Genomic DNA, 23,968 nt, shown 5'->3' on the forward strand with positions numbered 1-23,968 from the left:
ATAAGCAACAACTACATCATTAGATGTTGCGTTGTCCACAGTGATTGTGGACACATTCCTTATTCCTCATTCCCTTAAAATCTCTTCAACTTTTCTACCAATTGTCTCACCCTTATGATTAAGAACTAAACAAAAACTTAGAATCCTATTTTCATACTTTCAATCATTGTTAATGAAGTGTGCAGTTAGGGTCATATAACTAAGATTCTGAATGGATGCCCAACAATCAGTGGTTAAGGCTACCCTATTGCAATCAGATTTGAAATAACCTTTCAATCTTGCTTTTTCATCAACAAAAATTTGAAAACAATCCCTCGCCACAGTTCTCCTTGATGGAATAGTTAATTGGGGTTGTAATTGTTTGCATAACAACTTAAAGCCTTCCCCTTCAACTACCCTAAAAGCATGTTCATCTAGGATCACAAAGAGAGCAATAGCCTTCCTACAAGCTGCCAAATTAAATCGTTGGCTTGCGGCAACCAAGCCACCACCCTCTCCACCGACAAAGGAGAGGGCAGTTTGAGTAGGATCATTTTGTGGCATCTTGGTACATACTTTTGTATGAGCAAGCATGTTAGATGTCTCATGGGTTTTTGGATCACACAAATATTTCTTATGACAGTGTTTGCAAGCAGCTACTGCTTCAATTTCATTAGGCAATTTAATAAAATGGTCCCAAGCAGGAGAGGATTTCCTAGGACCATTAGCATTTTGTTTTCTCTTCTTTCCAAGTGGAGGAAGTCCAACAACATGAATTTCATTGGCAGCAACATCAGTTGCACCAACACCAGATGTTAATGAAGAAGGTTGGTTTTGAGTAACATTCACCATTACTGAAAATTAATGAAGATTATAATCAACACACAACCAACATCATCAACTCGTTAAGTGTTTATAGGCTTAGTTTCAAAGTTTGTTAATCTTATTTTTATGTAGTCATATGTCTTAATCTTAAAGGACCTATTACCTTAAACTTTTAATAAGGCATACAAAACAAATGGAGTTACTGTTATTATGCAAAATTTTCAACATGATATATCGACATAGGCATACAAAACATACATAAAATAAACTAAACTTACTGTTATTATGCAAATTTCCAGCTCCTTGTATTTCTCCAACTCCTTGCATTTCTACAGCCTCTTCCAAATCTCGATAAAAATAAAACAAATGGAGTTATTAAAATAGTATATAAAAGATTAAAGCTCTTAAAAACATAAACAATGATCTAACCTTCCATTAACTCAAAGAACTCTTGAAATTACAAAACCTGAAAATACAAAATCTGAAATCAAGAACAAAGAAAGACTTAGTGTTTAGAAAGCAAATACGAACATAAAAGAACGTGATTAAGAGGGATAAGGATACAAATGATTCTCTGCTTAGTGATGATGAAGGAGGAAAGGAAAGTGATGACGGCGGAGGAGAGACATAGATAGCGATTTTGTTTTACTTTTGGAGATGAAGCAAGGTGACGGCGCTAAAGCTTTAGGGTTCAGAGGGGTGGACGGAGCTTTAGGGTTCAGAGAGGTGGACGGCGCAAGCTTTAGGGTTCAGAGGGGTGGACGACGCAAGCTTCAGAGGGGTGGACGGCGCAAGCTTTAGGGTTCAGGGTGGACGGCGCAAGCTTTGGAGGAGAACTCAGATTTTGTTGGGCCAAAATTCTACTAGGTTCCAAAATTCTCCTTGATAATAATGGATTATGTTTGAATATAATATCGGTCGGGCTCAGATTTTATTGGGCCAAAAAAATAAAACCGAACCCGACCACACACACCCCTCTAAACCCGTTTGCAACACCCGTCCAACCCGTCAAACCGAATTAACCCGACCCGAAACAGCATTCTGCAACCGGTTCGGTTGGTTATTCTCGGGTGGTTTTTTCTTGTCCACCCCTAGCATTGAGTTATATAAGAAATTTGCACCAATACTTCATGTGACATGACATCTATGATCTAGTAACCAAAGACAAGTCAATAGATTTTTGGTTACCCTTCTTCTCACTCGCACACCGAGTTCTTAGGGGAGTTGCCTGTACAAACAAAAATGGCGGCTTGTCTTCAAACGCATTTCCTCCAAACCAGACCCTCTCACTTTCGCTCCTCCACATCTTCCTCAAGACCAACTTCCTTAAGATGTACTTGCTCCGCCGCCACCCCTTCTACCAAAAAATCCTACAAAATCACTCTCCTTCCCGGCGACGGCATAGGTCCCGAGGTTGTTTCCGTCGCCAAAGACGTTCTTCTCCTCACCGGATCCCTTCACGGTAACTTACTTTCTCTCCCACTCCCCAAATCCCAACATTGCCTCCAAATTTTGATTCTTTAGTTTTTTCAATTAGGGATTAAGTTCGAATTTCAAGAGAAGCTTTTGGGTGGAGCTGCATTTGATGCTACTGGAGTACCTTTACCTGATGATACTCTTTCTTTCGCTAAGCAATCTGATGCTATCCTCCTTGGTGCCATTGGAGGGTATTTATCAATTTCACATTTTTTGTTGTTTTTTTTCTCTATCTGATTTGTGTAATCGTTTTGTTTGATTTTTTTTAAAGGTATAAATGGGATAAAAATGAGAAACATCTGAAGCCAGAGACTGGATTGCTTCAGCTACGAGAAGGGCTTCAAGTATTTGCAAATCTTAGACCGGCAACAGTGTTCCCCCAGGTACATTTACCTCATACTGCAAATTTTCAGTTCGAGTTGTAGCTTTTGATTCTAGAATTGTTTTTTACATTTAAATTTATGTTCAAATTCACTTTTACATAAATCACTTTACCTTTAACTCATTTAAAATATATTCACTTTAAAACAATTTTTGCCAGACAGAACCTAACACATGCAAAGTCAATCTGTTTTCAAATAAGCTAATTGGCTATTTTCATAAGCTATTTTGACTAGTTTAGCGAAATAAGCTGAAAAAGAACGTATGGACATGCCATATAAGTTCAAATAAGTCAATCCAAATAGACCATAAGTATATGGTAACAGAATGGTTAGAGAGGTGTTTTTTTTCTTAACATTTTTTTAATAGTTTTCAATCTGTCTCTAGTGTGTTTTTGATTTTGGTTTATTCCTATGTAGTTAGTGGATGCTTCAACTTTGAAGAGAGAGATTGCTGAGGGGGTTGATCTCATGGTTGTACGGGAACTAACTGGAGGTCTGTGGTGTTCTCATTCTAGTTTCAGTACAGCGGATTACTTTTGAAAGAAATCACATTGTCTCATATGGTCCTAATATTTAAAATTTTGAATATCGATTCTTCATTTGACTGTTAATATGGAAAACTTATTTGTGTGACGATCTTGTTGCTATTCTGTTTGTTATCCAGGTATCTATTTTGGAAAACCTAGGGGCTTTGGTACCAATGAACATGGCCAAGAGATTGGCTTTAATACTGAGATTTATGCTGCACACGAGGTATGTTGCCATTATAAAATGTTGGCGCGGGTTTCCGGAAGATCTTAAGTCCTTTTTTGTTGTTGATATTATTGTTGTGAAGTTAACATTTGTCTAGGAGGAGGGATAAGAGATATGCATTTTCATAGTTTTTCTTTCTGTCTTAAGGAGTTTTTATTTTACTGGTTTTCTTTAGTGTTGTCTCTTTCTTGTCTATAACTATTTTCTTTATTATTTCCATATGTGCATTTTTCTGATTGATGACATTTGTATACCAGATTGATCGCATTGCTCGTGTTGCGTTTAACATTGCTCAGAAGCGTGGTGGTAAACTTTGCTCTGTTGACAAAGCTAATGTACTAGAGGTACTTATCGCTGGACTAAGCTGTGAAACTCATTATACAATTTTGTGAAGTTTTTTTCCCCTCTGTATTGATATGTGTACAGAACAGTCATAGCAGATTGCTTATGAATGAGTATGGTCTTGTTTGATATACCGAGAAGATTGGTGCTAATCTATACTTTCAAAAATTAGAACTGAGTTGCATACCTTAAAGTGCTTAAACCTGTAATTGTGAAGATTACTAAACCATGCTGCAAGGAGAATATCTCTTATTTGTTTTTTTTTTCTTGTTTGATTGTTTAGATTGAGTAGTCTGTAAACTGTAAGATGAGGCAATTTCTGTATTAGAAGTCACGACACTCATTGTTTTAAAGTTTTTGCATCACCAAGATATGCAAATTTCTAAAAACTTATAAAGGTCTTTGTTTATTTTTAACTTTTATGTGAAAACTGCACATCCACTGAATGATCAAGACCTGTTTTGGCTACTTAAATGGACATGAAGATACTTTTGACAGATTTAGGTCCATTTACTGCATGCTAACTACATTTGAATTCACCAGGCATCCATGCTTTGGAGGAAAAGAGTTACAGCATTAGCACAAGAATATCCTGATGTTGAGCTCTCACACATGTATGTTGATAATGCCGCAATGCAACTAATCCGCTACCCAAAACAGGTTTGCTTATGGAATAAATTAACATCACCATATTCACAGAAGAAAAATTGTCTGAAGGATGAAAATGCAAATACTATAATATCTAACACCGAATTTTGCAGTTCGACACTATTGTAACAAACAACATTTTTGGTGATATATTATCTGACGAGGCTTCAATGATCACCGGAAGTATTGGGATGCTTCCTTCTGCTAGCCTTGGTGATTCGGTATGAAATGAATGTTCCTAATAGGTTATAATACAAATAATGAGCATGTTTCTCAAGTTTGCTTGCAATACTTTGATTTCACTAACATGGCTTCTGGATTTTTATTGGATCAGGGACCTGGACTTTTTGAACCTATACACGGTTCTGCGCCTGATATTGCTGGACAGGTTGGTTCTTCTACTTTTGCTCTTTATTTTCCTCCAGGTAACATGCTAACAATGGCATATTTGTTATCTATATATAGGACAAGGCAAACCCATTTGCTACTGTTCTTAGTGCTGCTATGCTTTTGAAATACGGCCTTGGAGAAGCAGAGGCTGCTGAAAGAATAGAGAGTGCAGTTCTTGAGACACTAAACAAGGGATTTCGAACTGCTGACATATATTCTGCTGGAACGGTAAGCATTTACCTCGTTATCTTTGGCATTAGTCAATGGTGAAAAATGATTGTTTTCACGACGAAAGCATTGACTGTGTATTGGTTATATTTTTCTGAATAAACTTGATGTTTGGATTGCTGTGTTAATGCAGAAGCTGGTAGGATGCAAACAATTAGGTGAAGAGATACTCAAGTCGGTTGAATCTCACGTTTCCGCCACTGCAGGAGTGTGATTTTTCAGACCAATTCGGCATAAAGTTTTGCAGGCCTAGTTTGTCTTGGAGATTAACATGAAGATCAAAGCTGAAAAGATATCCATAGTTATGAGAGCTCTGGCTTTCATATGCACAGTCTTATCTGAATAATTGCCCCATATCATTTCAAATTGATTTTGTTGTGTAATCACTGAGTTATTCTATCTCAAGTTATTAACGATGAGATCGTTTACTGTGTGTGTAAAAGTGTGTTTCTCTTTCGAAAGCTAAAACTATAATTTCAACTCAGCATCACTGCTTAACTAAACTCTATTAGAAAAATTGTATAATTAGTTATATGAAAATTTCATTATAAATGAAAAAAGAAGGTATTACAGTTTAAACCTAAATGATATTCTTAAATAATAAGTATAAAAAGTTCTGTTATTTTATTAGAATTCCTCTTTTTATAAAATCATTAACATTCCTTCTCTCAAGAAAATTTTATTATGTTCTCTTATACGTTAAAGACCATGCTTTCCTAAAAAAAACCTTAGATTACACAGTTTATCTTAATATAATTTAAATTTTTTACTTGTGTAAAAAAAACTTCTAACATATATTTTTCTTAATTTTTAAATTATTTGTACAGTAAATTGTAATTTTGAGTCAACTGAAAAATGTAAAATATTTGAATATTGAAGGACTTTTCCTGCATAATTGCTTCATAATAATCCATGCTTAATATATTTTGCATTAAACCCAAAGTTTATTGTTATCACAAAGTTCACATCCATTTTTAAGACATCAAAAAGCCTCGTTGACATGGAAACTTAGCTATGCATTGTAATTTTTTGTTGATAAAGAGATTAATAGAGTTTTTAAAACAAAAGTATTAGTATTAAGTTAAAGTTGATAAAGAAGTTGAAAGGGAAAGTTTATAATTTGAAAAGTGTAAACTTTAAAAGCTGATAATCGTAATCATATTTGAGGGTAGATTAGCAATGTGGAGTTCAAGCAGAGTCTCCGAAGAGGAACAGAGTGAACCTTTTCCATTCTCAACTTCTGTCTTCAATTTCTCTTCCGGAAACCCTAGAATCGAAGAAACTCGCGGCCTCATGCACTTCTTCCCCGACGAATCTCCTCCTTCTCTTCCGGTATTTAATCAATTCAATCTTCTTCTTAAATTCAATTTTCATTTCCGATTTCCAATTTGTGTTTCTGTGTATTAGGTCGAACGGAAACCATTGGCATGTGTTCTAGGAGTACCAAATCACATGACATATGCGGATTTCTGCCAATTCTGTGGTTCGTTTATTCAGCATATTCTTGAAATGCGAATTGTCAGAATGGATTCAATGGAAGATCGATACAGTGTTTTGATTCGCTTCGATCAACAAGAATCCACGGATGCTTTCTACACTCATTATAATGGCCGACGTTTCTCATCTCTTGAGGTTTCTATTTATTCATTTCTTAATGGATTTTACTATAGTAATGCATTTTTGTATTTGTTTATCTATTTATTGATTTTCTTGTGTGTGATTTGCATATAGGTTGAGGTGTGTCGTGTTGTTTTTACATTAGATGTGCAGTATACAGGCTCCATTGAACATGCACAACCTTCCAATGCCACTTCAACTGAACAGCCTACATGTCCTGTTTGCCTTGGTACATTACATATCCCATCTATTGCTTTTGGCCCTTTATAGTGTAGCTTGCTTTCAAAAGTATTGGAGTTTATAGATGAAATCTGAGAAAGGTCTTATAGATCTAGGAGTATGTATTTCAAGATGTTAAATAATAGAGCTTATGAAAAAATTGAAATGTAGAAGCTAATTTCAGATTATTGTAATGCAATGCTTACATATCAGTTGATTATAACACTCAATGTTATTGCAATTTTGTAACTTGTTTTCCTATAGGTGCGTTTGGAGAATTTTTCAAACTTGCTCATAATGTAGTATTACTATTCATATATGTTTTGTTTCTATTTTAGATATTTTTTGTTCTCAGCTTTGTTGTTGTTTTTGTTGTTGTTTGTCTTGCAAGTATGGAACCTTCTTAATGAATTACTCATTGGCATATGCTAAGTGTTTAAATAGAAAGTTTTAAATATTGGCCTCATTTTGTTATTTTATAGAGCGATTAGATCAAGACACAAGTGGAATTCTTACAACCATATGCAATCATTCTTTCCATTGTTCCTGTATTTCAAAATGGGCAGATTCTTCTTGTCCTGTAAGTTGCTCTTTTTCCTCTGTCTTTTCATGTAGGTATGAGGGTGTGTGTTATGTAGGGCATGCCCGAGAAGTGAGAACAGCTGACTGTAATTGTACTATGTGAGCTGCTCTGAGGATTGGGGGTGTCTCAACAAGTTGAATGTTTTCATGTTTATAATTGATTTCAGCTGGGATTACTTGATTAGTTTGAAAGCATGGGTTTCTTTTTGAATCCTTCTATTAGTTAATAAAGTATTCAGTACTAGTCCCCTGTTTATATTTTCAGGTATGCCGCTATTGCCAACAGCAGGCTGAAAAATCTATATGTTTCATTTGTCAAACCACCGAAAACCTTTGGATATGTGTTATATGTGGTTTTGTTGGTTGTGGAAGGTGAGAGATTTTTGACACTCGGCCCCTTCTTTTGTTGCATTTTATTCCTTGTTTTTGTCTTTTTAAATGTATTTCGGTGCAACGATGTGTATCTTCAGATATAAAGGAGGGCATGCGATAATTCACTGGAAAGAGACGCAGCATTGCTATTCCTTAGAAGTGGAAACTAAGCGCGTCTGGGATTATGTGGGAGACAACTATGTTCATAGACTTATTCAGTCCAAAACTGATGGGAAGTTAGTTGAGCTGAACTCCCACTGTGTGCACGCAGACAGTGGATGTGGCAGCTGTGGAGATAATGCCATGAGAGAGGCTATACTTAATAGTAAAGTCGAAGCTGTAATGCTGCACCATTAATTAATAATTTTCTCAAATATTAGTTTTATATATTGAGCTTTAACTTTTGTTAAATTATATTAATGTATGCATTCTCTTTTACAGATTGTCAATGAATACAATGAGTTGCTTGCTACTCAACTCGAAAACCAAAAATTGGTGAGTGTATTTGCCATTTGCAGTTTATCTGCCAAGATTTCCTCCTGTCTTGTACAAACAGTAAAATTTCGAACCTGTTTAATTGTAGTATTTTGAATCCTTATTACAACAAGTAGAACAAGAAACTGAAGGAAAAATTTCTGTAGCTGTTCAAAAGGCTGTGAGTCTCAAACAGCAAAAGATTCAGTCCAAGATCGATAGATGTAACAAAGAGAAGAAATTTATGGATGAGGTAAGTTTAATTCATGCTTAGGAATCTATTTTCACAAAATATGATACCCAAGTTATAACCATGTCTTTGGCAAAAAATAAATTATAATCATGTCATAGGATTTTGGGTTGTTTCATTAATATATCACAAGGACATGAAATCTTGTTGCAAATGTTTATATTATGTTTATGTCTGCAGCTTAATGACAATCTTTTGAAGAATGAGGAGATTTGGAAAGCCAAGATGCTTGAGATTGAAGAGAGGTATGCTTTTATTTGTTGTCTATTGCTCGTCATTGTTGATGTGTTTTCTCAAGATTGTAGTTAAGTTGTCTTGTCCCATCAAACAAAATGTGAACAATTGCTGATTTAATGCGTGTTTGTCATTTTTAAAGATGTTCCTTTTCTACACTTTGTAATTGTCCTGCTTTAAGTTCTCATGTCTAAGTAATTGCAAAGTTCCAGATTTTTGCAATCTGATAGGTGATGTACTTTTTTTTTTCAGGGAGAAAAAAGCTTTAAAACGGACTGACGATAAGATAACGGGCCTAGAAAAGCAGGTAAAATAAACCCTTTCATTTCTCTCTTGTTTCTAATCCCGGTGGAGGGTTTGTTGTGGGGAGCTGTGGGAGTTTGATTTTAGGGTATAATGTTCATACATCAAACTAATCAAACTACTGTCTGGTTTGTTCTCAAACTGTGCAGCTTAGTGATCTCATGGTTTGTCTTGAGGGTGGAAAGGCGGTAGAACAGCTGCCATTGTTAAATGATACAACTGGTGCAACTGTCTCGGACATTTCAAAAGAATCCTCATCAACTTTGTAGTTCTTAACTGGGAGTTGAAAGGGAAAGAGAAAGAGAAAGGGCAGGAACAAGGTAAGAAAACACACCCCTGCCCGTTTGAGGGAACATGGAAAATTAGTTAAGGTGAAGCCATTTGAGGTTTTTTTTAAATCATCCATTCCCTTACTTTAAAATTCTCCCAAAAACACTAGGAAAGAGTCCATTTTTCATTCACCTCCTAGACAAGCATTGCGTTGGTTTACCTGCACCATACAAAACTAAACTGAAGGACGGTGGCACGAGTTGAGATGCTTCCGCCTGTTTTTGTGTTGTTAAAACTTTAAAGTGGCATGTTTGTAAATAAATAGATAAATATATAGATAGCTTTTAAGAGAGGATTTTTCAAGTGCTTGTGCCTATCTTTCAAATACTTACTTTATATATTTCATACTTTAATTAATGTTGAAAAGATACTTCTAGTTCCTAATATATATATATATATATATATATATATATATATATATATATATATATATAAATTTACTTCCAATGGATGAAATTAACTGTGCATAGTCTGAAAGTAAAACTTCAATGTGATGACTCACATGAACATGATCTCCCATCGTTGCTAGCATCGACTGTTTTTTTTAATACGAAGAAGATAGATTTTCACTGTTGCATCTTCCAATTTATTAGCACGCACAATGCGAAGATGACGCGCTTTAGCGCAGGTGTGTTTTCGAAAGTAAGCAAAAAGATTATCCCATAGTTTTCATACGCCAGCAAACGATAAAGAACACGAAATTAAATTTTATTGGAAAGTGTAGATAGTCACATCTAATTGATCTCCATGAGAGAAATGCAGGGTTAATCGTTCCATTGCGACAATCATCTTCATTCATGAATTGATGCTGGGTTAATCATTCCATTGAGACAATCATATTCATTCAAGAATTGTGATGGAATTTGTGGACAAACAATGGATTATATGAGATTTGGAGCGTTGAAGTAAAACTCAACTCGATGATGCTATACTGTAACAAAAGGTATTCCCTCCGTTCCATAATTGTCCTTTACCCGTTAAATTTCATATTTTTAGATTTATTAAATAATTAATATATATATATATATATATATAGATTAGATAGATTAATTATTTAATAAATCTAGAAAGGTGATATTTGCTTATAATATGGGACGGAATAGGATGAGGATTAGATTTGGCAAGAATCATTGTGGAGGAGGATTAAGATTTGTCACGAATTAAACCAGCTAAATGATACCATATTAGAGAGATTTTTGATGTCAAATTCTATTTTACAGTCATGAGTTTGTATATTAGCTGAATGGTTACATGTTATATACTAGGTTACATCTATGAAATTGGTTGAAAAAATAATTGTTTTTATTATTATTTAGAATTAAACGGAAGATAGCCAAAACAATATTAATTCTAATATTGAAAGCATTTTCAATAATTAGAGAAATCCATAGCCAAAACAATATTAATTCCAATATTGAAAGCATTTTCAATAATTAGAGAAATCCATCAGCGAGAAAAATTTTGAGTGAGAGAAATTCTTGATACAATATGTATTTTATCTTTCCAGTAAATAAAAAGTCTGCAGTAGCCCATATCAATTTATATGTGTTATTATTTCGCATTTATATCGCTATTCCACGAATCTGACTATAAGAAAATATTGCGTAGTTTCCTAACAACTGGTATCAGAGCTGGTTGGTTCTTTTCGTTTCAGAAGCGATCCAGAGGAGTCAGACTCGAGTGGGAGCGATGGAAGCAGACGAATGAAAGGTGAAAATTGAGAAGTTCGATGGTGCGGACTTCAGCTTTTGGAAGATGCAAATAGAGGATTATTTGTATCAGAAAGGTATGCATGAACCTCCCACGGGCACGAAAGCAGCGACAATGGATGACGGTGCCTGAAACCTTCTCGATAGAAAAGCTCTTGGAGTCATTCGATTGACGTTATCCCATAATGTTGCTTTCAACATTGCAAAAGAAAAGACTACAACTGATCTTATGAAGGATCTTTCCAACATGTACGAAAAGTCGTCGACCTCAAACAAAGTTCATTTGATGAGGCAGTTGTTCAACTTACGGATGACAGAAGGTACGTCAACAGCGCAACATCTGAATGAACTCAACACTACTACAACTCACTTGAGTTCAGTTGGAATCGACGATGAAGAAGTACGGGCTTTGATACTCTTGTCTTCCCTGTAAGAAAGTTGGAATGCTACAGTCACAGCCGTGAGTAACTCATCAGGAAGCAACAAGTTGAAATTTGATGATGTTCGTGATTTGGTTCTCAGTGAAGAGATTCGACGGAGAGAGTCGGGTGAATCATCAACCTCTTAAGTATTGCATACAAAGTCAAGAGGTAAAAGTTTAACCAAAGGAAGCGAACACAATAAATCAAAGGTGAGACGATCAAAGTCCAGAAATCATCATAGTTCTAATAGCTCGAAGACTATTGAGTGTTGGCATTGCGGGAAGATCAGACACTACAAAAATCAGTGCATGAGTGCATCGAAGAATCAGGAGGCGAAAGATGAGGCAAACATTACTTCAATCTCAAGATGAGGTGATGCGTTGATATGTTCTTTGGAGAGCAAGGAAAAGTCTTGTGTGTTAGACTCTAGAGCATCCTTTCACGCAACTTCACAGAAACAGTTCTTCGAAAATTATGTCCTCGGGAACCTCGATAAAGTTTACCTTGGTAATGAACAATCTTCTGAGATTGTGGAAAAATGTGTAATGGAGATCAAGTTGAACGAGTATGTTTGGGAGCTGGAGAATGTCAGACACATTCTTGACTCGACGAAGAACTTAATCTCAGTAGGTCAGTTGACCAGTGATGACTACACAACAATCTTCCATGGAGATCATTGGAAGATTTCAAAACGTGCAATGACAGTTGCTCGCGGTAAAAAGAGTGACACTCTTTACAAGACAACTGGAGCATGTCATTTGATTGCAATTAAAACAAATGAAAGTCCCAATCTATGGCACCAAAGACTAGGTCATATGAGTGAGAAAGGGATGAAGGTCATGCACTTAAATGGAAAACTATCAGGTCTTCAGTCAATAGAAATTGACACGTGCGAAGACTGTATACACGGAAAGAAGAAACGAGTTAGCATCCTTCTTACTTATTGTGAAGACATAATTTCTCAGATATTTTGATGACGACAAACCTCGCTACATAGCTAAAGACGGATTAACAAAAAGATTGATCAAGATTCAAGCTCGTGAATGAAGTTTCCAACATATGATCAAGTCTTGATGAATCACATGAAGAATCGTCTTTCAAATAGATAAGGTAACACTTGAACTCTAGATAGTTATACAAGTGTTCATAACATGTTGCATTCATGCCATAATCATTGAAAATAGTTTTATGCATCAAACAAACCACCACACTTCACTCTGTTAATTATTTTTCAAAATTGTGAAAGAGTAACCGGTTATCAACTTTAGAGTAAATGATTACTCTGTGTTATTTTTAAATATTTTTGTAACGTTGGAATCATGTAACCGGTTATCCAATATAAGGTAACCGATTACCTTGTGTAAATTTCAAATATTTTTTAAACGTTGAATGCATGTAACCGGTTATCCTATTTAAGGTAACCGATTACCACTGATCCAGAATGAAAATATATGCATCTCTTCATGGAAACTCTTATGTTTTCTTCATCATGAAACATGGCAACCTTTGGATTATTGCATTCATTTGAGGAGGTGTTTTAGACATTATATAAACATCATTTTTCAGATTTCAAAATTACCTCCTTGCAAAAATTTCAAATCATTTTACACACATTCTCTCAAACTTTCTAAGTGTTCATCCAAACTTTCTTAAAAGTGAAACGTTGCATAAACTGTCATTTTCAGCATTATAGTTTCATTTCATACAAAGAACACTTGTACAATTATTGTGAGATTTGAGTGTTACAAAGGAGAAGATAAATTGATTAATTGATATACTTCAAATTCCAAATACTTTCATCTTCTATAATCATTTAGAATTATATTCTTTGATTACAACTTATTCTTAGGATTGTTAAGAATAAGTTTGTAAGGTGTTATCCTTGTTATCCGGTGTGTGGATACAAGAGGTCCATTTGTGAGAAATTGAGTCTCGATTGGACTTTAAACATTGTAAATCCAAGAGGGTTATTCTTGGTGTGTTAGAATAGATAGAAAGACCTTAAGATGTCTTGTCTAGGAATCTAACATTATAGTGAAATTCTCTTTCGTGTTGAAAGGGGAGTGGAGTACTCTCAATCTGTGAGGGGAACCACTATACATCACTGTTTTCTTTACTTTCCGCACTTTATCGTTTTTCATCACATAAGCAACTCAGAAAGTAAAAGACATAAACCGTCAAAAATCTGGAAAATACTCTAAGTGCCTCATTCACCCCCTCTAAGGCACTCCTTAAACTTACAATTGGTATCAGAGCAGGTTATATGTAACCTGTTCCTAAAAGATCCACATGGCTTCCGCAAGCACGAATCCGGTTTTTAAAGACGGTGGAAGTAGTAACAAACCACCACTATTCTTTGGAGAATATTTTGATTGTTAGAAGATCCGTATGAAGGCACATCTAGAAGCCCAAGGAGAAGGCATATGGAAAGCCGTTGAAAATGGTCCACATAATCCTACGAGTGTGGTCAATGGCGTTGGTACTCCAAAGATAAAGAGTTCGTACGATGAAGATGATAAGAAAAAAATCTTAAATGAAAAGAAAGCATTAAACATTATTCAAAGTGCTTTAATCATGGATGAGTTCTTCCGCATATCTCAATGCAAGTCGGCAAAAGAAATATGGGACACCTTAGTGGAGACACATGAAGGCACCGCCGAAGTAAAGAGATCAAGGTTGAATATATTAAGTCAAGAATATGAGATGTTTAGAATGCTACCCGGAGAATCCATCGTGGCGCTACAAAAGAGATTTGTTCACTTGACAAACCACTTGATTACTCTCGGAAAAACATTTACAAATGACGATCTCAATCTTAAAGTACTAAGATCATTAACTCGAGAATGACAACCGAAAGTGACGGCTATCTCCGAAAAGAAAAGCCTTTCAACAATGACGTCCGCATCACTGTTTGGCAAACTTCAAGAACATGAGTTAGAACTTAGTAGGCTTGAGAAACATGAAAGCCAAGAAAAGAAATCTAAAGGGATTGCCTTGAAGGTAGACTCAAAAGAAGATAAAGATGATGACGCATTGGAGGAAGATGAGAATTTCATGCTCCTTGTCAAAAGGCTCGGTAAGTTCTTTAACAAAAATGATAAATCCTTTAGTGCTAAAAAGAATAGACATTTCAGGAAAAAGGAGGCCACCACATCTACACAAGATGTAACATGCTACAAATGTGGAAATCAAGGCCACATAAAGCCGGAATGTCCTAAACTTTCAAAGAAAGGAGGATTCAAGAGCAAGAAGGATTTCAAGAATAAAAAGGAATATCTTGCATGGGAGGACAATGAAATTAGTTCTTCATCCGGATCGGATAGCGAGGAATGTGTAAACTTGGCGCTAATGGCTTCACATCATTCCGATGATGAAGAAGAGGTTAGTAATAATTTTTATCTTTTTGATGATGATGCACAATATGCAATTAATGAATTGTTAAATGAATGCAAAATTCTTTATAAAACTATATCATCTCAAAAGAAACAAATTTCTTCCTTAGAAGAAAAGATTGAAAATTTTGAAAATGAGAAACAAAAGATGATTAGTGAAAAGAAGAATTTTGTATGTCTAGAGTGTGAGTCTCTCTCGTTCCAAATTGTCCAACTTAAAAGAGTCCTTGAAAGGTATGAAAAAGGACAAATTGGTTTGGAAGGGGTTCTTAGCCAACAAAGGTACTCAAATGAAAAAAGTGGACTTGGTTACTCCAAATTTTCTAAACCAAGTACAAGTAAAACTATATTTGTAAAACCTAAGGATCAACCTCCAAAAGAAAGAGTCAACACACCAAAAGTTGTGCATCAACATCCTAAAAAGAAAAAGTCCTTTGTTCCTAGATATAAAATCAATTTTGAACCAACATGTTTTTATTATGGTATTATTGGCCATACACCTAATGCTTGCTACATTAGAAACTTTAGTGTAGCAAAAGGGCATATGTATCGGTTGAAAAAGGTACTAATTATAAAGGACCCAAAGCAATTTGGGTACCTAACAAAACTTAACTTTGTTTTGTAGGTATGCTTGAAGGCCACAACAAATCTTTGGTATTTGGATAGTGGGTGCTCCAAGCATATGACCGGTGATGTGCACAAATTTTCAAATCTAAAGCTTAAGGCCAAGGGTTATGTTACTTATGGAGATAACAACAAAGGAAGAATTCTTGGAATAGGCAAAGTAGGTGCACCAAATTTCATATCCATCGAAGATGTGCTATATGTCGAAGGACTAAAGCACAATCTCTTAAGCATAAGCCAACTTTGTGAAAAAGGATTCAAAATAAGGTTCACAAAAGATGAATGTTTAATTGAAGACGAAGTCACACAAGAGGTAATGCTTATAGGTAAGCGAATTAATAATATTTTCATGATTTCCCTTGACAATGTCTCTTTGAAGGTTAAGTGTCTTGTGGCAAATAACAACGACTCATGGTTATGGCATAAGAGATTTGCTCACATTCACATGGAGCACTTGAATAAGTTAGTAAAACATGACCTTGTCATTGGATTGACAAAGATAAAATTCATCAAAGATAGGCTTTGCGATGCATGTCAAAAAGGGAAGCAAACCAAGTCATCTTTCACATCCAAAAATGTGGTGTCCACTTCTAGGCCACTACAACTGTTACACATGGACTTATTTGGTCCATCAAGAACAAGAAGTTTCGGAGGTAACTTATATGATTTAGTTATTGTTGATGATTATTCTAGATATACTTGGACTTTATTTTTAGTGCAGAAAAGTGATGCATTCAAAGCATTCAAGAAGTATGCAAAATAGATTCAAAATAAGAAATCATTAACAATTGCCTCCATAAGAAGCGATCATGGTGGAGAATTCCAGAATACCTCTTTTGAAGATTTTTGTGAAGATCAAGGAATATTTCACAACTTCTCGTCTCCAAGGACTCCACAACAAAATGGAGTAGTTGAAAGAAAGAATAGGTCATTGGTGGAACTTGCAAGAACAATGCTTAGCGACTCAAATCTTCCTAAGTATTTTTGGGCGGATGCGGTTAGCACGACATATTTTGTAAGCAATAGAGTTAACATAAGACCTATCCTAAAGAAGACTCCATATGAACTCTTCAAAGGAAGGAAAACCAACATTTCTTTCTTTCACATCTTTGGATGCAAGTGCTTTGTCCTAAACAATGACAAAGACAACCTTGGTAAGTTCGACGAAAAATCGGATGAAGGTATTTTTCTTGGTTATTCTCTTACAAGTAAGGCATATAGAATTTATAATAAAAGAATTTTAAATATAGAAGAATCCATGCATGTTAAGTTTGACGAATCTAACCCCTCGAAAGAGGAAAGTGTTGTTTGTGATGATGATGATGATTTTGTAGAAATTCCTAAAGAAGATACTTCAAACAAGAATCAAGAAGCACCGATTCAACAAGAGTCATATGAAAATGATCTACCTAAGGAATGGAGGACTCATAGAGATCATCCCATTGACAAAGTAATTGGTGACATTAGTCAAGGTGTTGCTACAAGATTGAATCTCAAGGATGCATGCTTAAACATGGCGTTCGTTTCGCAAATAGAACCCTCTAAAATTGATGAAGCTCTAGAAGATGATCAATGGATTGTTGCTATGCAAGAAGAATTAAACCAATTTGAGAGAAATCAAGTTTGGGAACTTGTTCCTAGACCAAATGGTAAGCACATCATTGGAACAAGATGGGTGTTTAAGAACAAGCTTGATGAGAATGTAATAATTGTTCGAAATAAAGCAAGATTGGTCGCTCAAGGGTATAATCAAGAAGAAGGAATCGACTTTGAAGAAACTTTCGCTCCGGTTGCAAGGTTAGAAGCTATTTGTTTATTACTTGCTTACGCATGTTCAATGAATTTTCAGCTTTTTCAAATGGACGTCAAAAGCGCCTTCTTAAATGGCTACATCAACGAAGAAGTCTATGTCAAACAACCCTCGGGATTTGAAGACTTCAAGCATCCTTCACATGTATACAAATTGAAGAAAGCGCTCTATGGATTAAAACAAGCACCAAGAGCGTGGTATGATCGTCTAAGTAATTTTCTATGTGAAAAAGGTTTTGAAAAAGGCAAAGTAGACAAGACCTTATTTATCAAGAAAATAAAAGGGAATACCTTACTTGTTCAAGTCTACGTAGACGACATAATCTTCGGTTCAACCAACAAAGAACTATGTGAAGAATTTGCGTTGATAATGCAAGGTGAATTTGAAATGTCTATGATGGGAAAGATGAACTACTTCCTTGGGTTGCAAATCAAGCAACTAAAAGACGGAATTTTTATCAACCAATCAAAGTATTGCAAAGAACTGTTAAAGAGGTTTGAAATGGATGGTTGTAAAGCAATGTCAACACCAATGGGCTCTGGAACTTATGTTGATCAAGACGAATCGGGTGTGTCAATTGATATCACGAAGTATCGAGGTATGATTGGTTCTTTATTATATTTGACGGCAAATCGTCCTGACCTAATGTTTAGCGTGTGTTTATGTGCTCGTTTCCAAGCAAATCCAAAGGAGTCACATCTCGCGGCACTCAAAAGAATCATGAAGTACCTCAAGGGAACAACCAACGTTGGATTATGGTATTCTAAAGGTAGTGTTTGTAAGTTAATTGGTTATTCTGATGCGGATTATGCAGGTTGTAAAACAGATAGAAAAAGCACTAGTGGAACGTGTCACATCCTTGGTAATGCTATAGTCTCATGGTCCTGTAAGAAACAAGCATGTGTTGCTCTTAGTACGGCTGAAGCAGAATACATAGCAACGGGCAGTTGCTGTGCACAGAACCTTTGGCTAAAGCAACAATTAAGTGACCATGGAATCAATCTTGGATGCATACCACTCCGATGCGACAACACAAGTGCGATTAATATCACAAAGAATCCGGTCATGCACTCAAGGACCAAACACATAGACATTCGACACCACTTCCTTCGTGATCATGTGCTTAAAGGAGATGTCGAAGTTACCTTTGTCGATACTCATAATCAACTGGCGGATATCTTCATAAAACCGCTCGCAAAAGAATCATTCTATAAGATTCGAAGAGAACTTGGCATTTTGGATGAAGGTGACATATAACTATCTCACAATTATTCTCTACATGAGGCCAAGGTACACAAGTTCTAAATCCTTTTTAATTTTTGTGAAATTTCTCTTTTGAAAATTTGTCTATGTGCTTTTTGCCTCTGTGTAACCGGTTACTTCCATTTGGATAATCGGTTACCCTTCATATTTTTTTGCCAAATTCACGATTTTTCACTCTGTGTAACCGGTTACATCATTTTGGATAATCGGTTACCCTGTTATTTTTTTGCCTGAAATCACATTTTTCCTTTCTGTGTAACCGGTTACTCCCTTATGGATAACCGATTACCCTGCACTTTTTCACCTTTCTCACGCGTTTTTGACTCTGTGTAATCGATTACTCCCCATTGAGTAATTGATTAACACTGTTCATTCCAGAAATTTATTTTATTTTTAAAAAATACACGTGACTCATTACTTTATGTGTGCTAAGTGCTTATTGTTTATTTCTTCAGTTTTTCTTTAATCACTTCTGCATTAAGTTCTCTCTCCAACCTTCATTCATCTTCCTTTCCAAAACCCTCCTTCTCCCTTTCCAAAACCCTAACTATCTCCATTATCACCATTCATCACTCAAAGCTATTACAACACTCTCACTATCAGCTCACCATATTCCCTATCCAACTAAAATCCAGAAAACCCTTCCAAAACCCTAACTTTCACAAATTCCATGGCTCCTCCTAGACAAGATAAGGGAAAGAAGAAAGTGGGTGAAGAGACTTCTCAACAAAAGTAAAAAGCTGGCAGTGTAAAATCTAGACGGTTAAGCTATGCTGTCCGGACTCGGACTCTAATGTCGGTAAAGTATGTAAATTTTCAAGCTTTTCCGTCTCACAACTTTAATTTTGAAACCTTGTTACGAAACTCTGGCGTAGATAAACTAGTTTCAAATATTGAAGATTATTACCCAGACATGATTAGACAGTTCTATTCCTCTATTAAGTTTGGAACAAATGAATTTGGAGATTTGGCTTTTATTGCAAAGGTCAAAAATATGGAAATTTCTATGGATCTTACTCAACTGGGACAATGTCTTGAAATCCCTTCGGAAGGAGAAGCATTCCGTCATGGTACCGAACCTGACAATGATGCTTGGAGTAACTATAACAGTCTGGAGTACTTTGTTTCCATTTCTAGAGGAACTCAAGCCAACCTCATGAGCCGGCAAAGAACATAATCTTCCAGAGTTTTGAAGTATGCTAACATGCTGTTTGTGAGCGATAGGATGCTCCACCACGTCCATGCCTATGTGTTGGTACCGAAGCACTCTAACCATTCTCAAGTCAGTGAACTTGAATTGTAGCTGATTAGAGCCATGAAACTAAATTTGAAGATTAACTGGGCATATGTTATCTACCAACACATGATGCATCAACTTTCTCTGAGTGGTGGACTTCGCTATGGTCGAATTGTCTCAAGAATTCTTGAATTTTCTGGTGTTCCGCTTCAAAGGGAACCAAAGACCCCCATGACTGTAAGGAACGGTGAAATCAACGAGGTGGCTATAATGAAGAATACCGGGATTGGTATCAGACCAAATGGAGTATATCGATACAAAGATTCGGCCGCCCCTTCCGCTCCTCCAACTATTCCCGAAGGTGAAATTTCCAATGCAATGCTATATAGTAAGATGTGTTCAATTGAGACAATAATGCACCACAATCATCAGGTCACTCAACGTGGCATCAAGTCTCTTAGAAAAATCTTCCTTTCCTTAAACCTCCAACCTACCCCATATGAAGAAGGTGCTGAGGAAAGTGTTGATGAAGATGAAGAGGATGAAGGAGATGACATGTCTGAAAGTGATTAAGCTTGATCATGTTGTTGTTTGTTGTTTTTCACTAGCTTATGTTTTGTGTTTAGTTCAATTCTAGTTTTATTTCCAGACTATGTTACAAATGTTGATTTATGTTATGTTTGAATTTTCTTGTGTGGTATATGATGCTTAGTCTATTCTGTTTGAATGCTTGTTATTTATCTCTCTTTTTCACCCTTTTTGTTAATGACAAAGGGGGAGAAGAAAAGAAACTATTACTATGTTATTTCCGTATTAGTTGTGTTTCTCTAACAAATATGCAGAATTCAAAGACTCATTAATTCATAAATTAAGGGGGAGCATCGTTTAGGGGGGAGCTTTTGATAGAGAAACACCATGGGATCAAACTTTCATGATTTTGTGGGTTGTCATTATCAAAAAGGGGGAGATTGTGAAGACATGACTTCTCAGATATTTTGATGACGACAAACCTTGCTACATAGCTAAAGACAGATTAACAAAAAGATTGATCAAGATTCAAGCTCGTGAATGAAGTTTCCAACATATGATCAAGTCTTGATGAATCACATGAAGAATCGTCTTTCAAATAGATAAGGTAACACTTGAACTCTAGATAGTTATACAAGTGTTCATAACATGTTGCATTCATGCCATAATCATTGAAAATAGTTTTATACATCAAACAAACCACCACACTTCACTCTGTTAATTATTTTTCAAAATTGTGAAAGAGTAACCGGTTATCAACTTTAGAGTAACCGATTACTCGGTGTTATTTTCAAATATTTTTGTAACGTTGGAACCATGTAATCGGTTATCCAATATAAGGTAACCGATTACCTTGTGTAAATTTCAAATATTTTTTAAACGTTGAATGCATGTAACCGGTTATCCTATTTAAGGTAACCGATTACCACTGATCCAGAATGAAAATATATGCATCTCTTCATGGAACCTTGCATAAACTGTCATTTTCAGCATTATAGTTTCATTTCATACAAAGAACACTTGTACAATTATTGTGAGATTTGAGTGTTACAAACAAGAAGATCAATTGATTAATTGATATACTTCAAATTCCAAATACTTTCATCTTCTATAATCATTCAAAATTATATTCTTTGATTACAACTTATTCTTAGGATTGTTAAGAATAAGTTTGTAAGGTGTTATCCTTGTTATCCAGTGTGTGGATACAAGAGCATTTTTCATATGTTAAAACTCTTTTAAGCACTCTTCGTCGAATATGAATTCAACATCTTTCATTAATAAGGTAGTGGTTTTGTTATCTTAGAGAAATCCTTAATGAATCGTCAGTAGATACCGGCGTGTCCTAAGAAATTGCGAATTTCTCTAACGGTTTTTGGAGGTTGAAGATGTTCTATAATTTCGATATTTTCTTTATCCACCTCAATCCCTCGATCGAATACGACATGCCCAAGTACAATTCCTTGTCGGACCATGAAATGACATTTTTTCCAATTTAATACGAGATTGACCTTAACACATCTCTCAAGTACCACTTATAGGTTCGAAAGACATCCTTCAAAGCTTTGCCCATAAATAGAGAAGTCATCCATAAATTCTTCCATCATGTCGTCTATAAAATCAGCAAAGATCTATATCATGCATCTCTGAAATGTTACAGGGGCATTACACAGTCCAAACGACATTCGTCAATAGGAAAATGTACGATAAGGACATGTGAAAGTAGTTTTTTCTTGATCATCAGGATGGATAGGAATTTGAAAGAATCCCGAGTATCCGTCTAAATAGCAGAAATGTGAATGTTTAGCCAGTCGTTCAAGCATTTGATCAATGAAGGGTAATGGAAAGTGATCTTTACGAGTGACTTTGTTTAGTTTTCTATAGTCTATGCTCATTCTCCATCCGGTTTAAGTTCTTTTTGCAACGGATTCGCCTTTCTCATTACTAAAAATGGTAACACCTCCCTTCTTTGGAACGACATGTATCAGGATGACCCAGTTACTGTCGGATATCGGGTATATGATTCCTGCTTCTAATAGCTTCTACACCTCCTTTTTGACTACGTTACTCAAGATGGGATTTACTCTTCTCTGTTGCTCTCTAGAGGTTTTAGAGTCCTCCTCTAGCATAATGCGATTCAAACATATAGAGGGATTTATTCCTTTTAAGTCGGAGATGTTATAGCCTAGAGCTGTCAGATACTTTCTTAAGACATGGAGTAATTTTTCGGTTTCTATCTGTCCTAAGTCAGCGTTGACTATAATTGGTCTTTCAAGCTTGGTATCTAGGAATTCATACCTTAGATGTTTGGGTAGTGTTTTAAGTTCTATTGAAGGTTTCTCGAGGCACAGTATTGGATTTGGTGTTAGTGCTAGACATTCTCTCAGTCTGTCATTCTCTCAGACTGTCATCTACGTACGGCTCACTCCAATCATCGTCTTCGAATATAGGAGGTGTTGGAATCTTCAGTAGTTCGGTATACTTAAATGATTCCTTCTCCATTTCTTTCACATATTTGTCGATAACGTCTAAGAAACAACACAATTCGTCTATAGCTGGTGCTTGTAGGAATTTAGCTAAGAGAAATTCAACTTTTTCTTCTCCGACTTCGAATGTTAGCCTTCCTTTATTCACATCTATGATGGCTCCGACTGTGGCTAAAAAGGGTTTTCCTAAGATAATAAGGATGTGGGAATCCTCATTTATATCCATTATTACAAATTCGGTGGGAATATCAAATTGTCATATACGAACGAGAATGTTCTTTAGCATACATACGGGAAATTTAATGGAACGACTAGCTAGTTGTAGAGACATCTTTGTTGGTCTTAATTCTCCTAGATTGAGTTTTTCGCATGTGGATAAGGGCATTAAACTAACACTGGCTCCTAAATCGCATAGAGTTTTGTCTATGACAAACTTTCCGATCACAAATGTTATGGAAAAGCTACCATGGTCTTTCAATTTAGGAGGCATGTTGTTTTGAATGATAGCTCTACATTCTGCAGTAAGCATAACAGTTTCATCATCCTCAAGCTTTTTCTTGTTGGATAGAATCTCTTTAAGGAATTTAGCATATGAAGGCATTTGCATAATTACTTATGTGAATGGTATGGTTATGTTAAGTTACTTCAGGAGTTCTACGAATTTCTTGAATTGTCCTTGATTTTTGGATTTAACAAGTCTCTGGGGATAAGGTACATGTGGTTTGTATGGTGGCAGTGGCACATAAGGTGGTTCTTTATCTTTTGCCTCTCCGCTTTCGTCTTCCTTTCCATCATTTGTTGGTTCGTTTACCTTTTCGGATCCCTTACCAGAATTTTGATACATGGTCGGATTTTGGATTATGGGGTCAATTGGTTCATCTAATTCCGTTCCACTCCGAAGTGTGATAGCGTTAGCATGACCTATTGGGTTTGGTTGAGGTTGACTAGGAAATGCTCCAGCTGGGGCTGCTATTGCGGCTTGTTGTTGGGCTACTTGGGAGATTTGGGTTTCTAACATTTTGTTATGGATATCCATAACATCAAACTTATTTGACAATTATTTCATCAGTTCACTCGTATGAGCATCTTGAT

The 23,968-nt window shown here is 35.8% G+C and overlaps 3 protein-coding genes across 3 annotated transcripts; 2 read left to right on the forward strand and 1 right to left on the reverse strand.

Moving 5' to 3' along the window:
- The first annotated feature begins 1,932 nt into the window (after positions 1-1,932).
- LOC127087615 (3-isopropylmalate dehydrogenase, chloroplastic) lies at positions 1,933-5,508 on the forward strand. The gene is made up of 11 exons (XM_051028535.1): positions 1,933-2,266; positions 2,342-2,471; positions 2,552-2,663; positions 3,081-3,156; positions 3,328-3,416; positions 3,674-3,760; positions 4,302-4,418; positions 4,520-4,627; positions 4,741-4,794; positions 4,872-5,024; positions 5,158-5,508. The coding sequence occupies exons 1-11, from the start codon at positions 2,047-2,049 to the stop codon at positions 5,236-5,238; spliced, it is 1,227 nt and encodes a 408-aa protein (XP_050884492.1). The 5' UTR covers positions 1,933-2,046; the 3' UTR covers positions 5,239-5,508.
- Positions 5,509-6,048: 540 nt separating this feature from the next.
- On the forward strand, positions 6,049-9,708 carry LOC127087614 (BRAP2 RING ZnF UBP domain-containing protein 2). Its single transcript, XM_051028534.1, has 11 exons — positions 6,049-6,356; positions 6,432-6,656; positions 6,756-6,870; positions 7,343-7,440; positions 7,708-7,814; positions 7,913-8,153; positions 8,256-8,309; positions 8,398-8,541; positions 8,719-8,783; positions 9,025-9,079; positions 9,225-9,708. The coding sequence occupies exons 1-11, from the start codon at positions 6,204-6,206 to the stop codon at positions 9,342-9,344; spliced, it is 1,377 nt and encodes a 458-aa protein (XP_050884491.1). The 5' UTR covers positions 6,049-6,203; the 3' UTR covers positions 9,345-9,708.
- Positions 9,709-23,132: 13,424 nt separating this feature from the next.
- LOC127082660 (uncharacterized) lies at positions 23,133-23,483 on the reverse strand. Its single transcript, XM_051022887.1, has one exon. The coding sequence runs from the start codon at positions 23,481-23,483 to the stop codon at positions 23,133-23,135; it is 351 nt and encodes a 116-aa protein (XP_050878844.1).
- Positions 23,484-23,968: the final 485 nt, after the last annotated feature.

Source organism: Lathyrus oleraceus, chromosome 5, assembly GCF_024323335.1.
Source record: "Lathyrus oleraceus cultivar Zhongwan6 chromosome 5, CAAS_Psat_ZW6_1.0, whole genome shotgun sequence".
NCBI classification, from domain to species: Eukaryota; Viridiplantae; Streptophyta; class Magnoliopsida; order Fabales; family Fabaceae; genus Lathyrus; species Lathyrus oleraceus.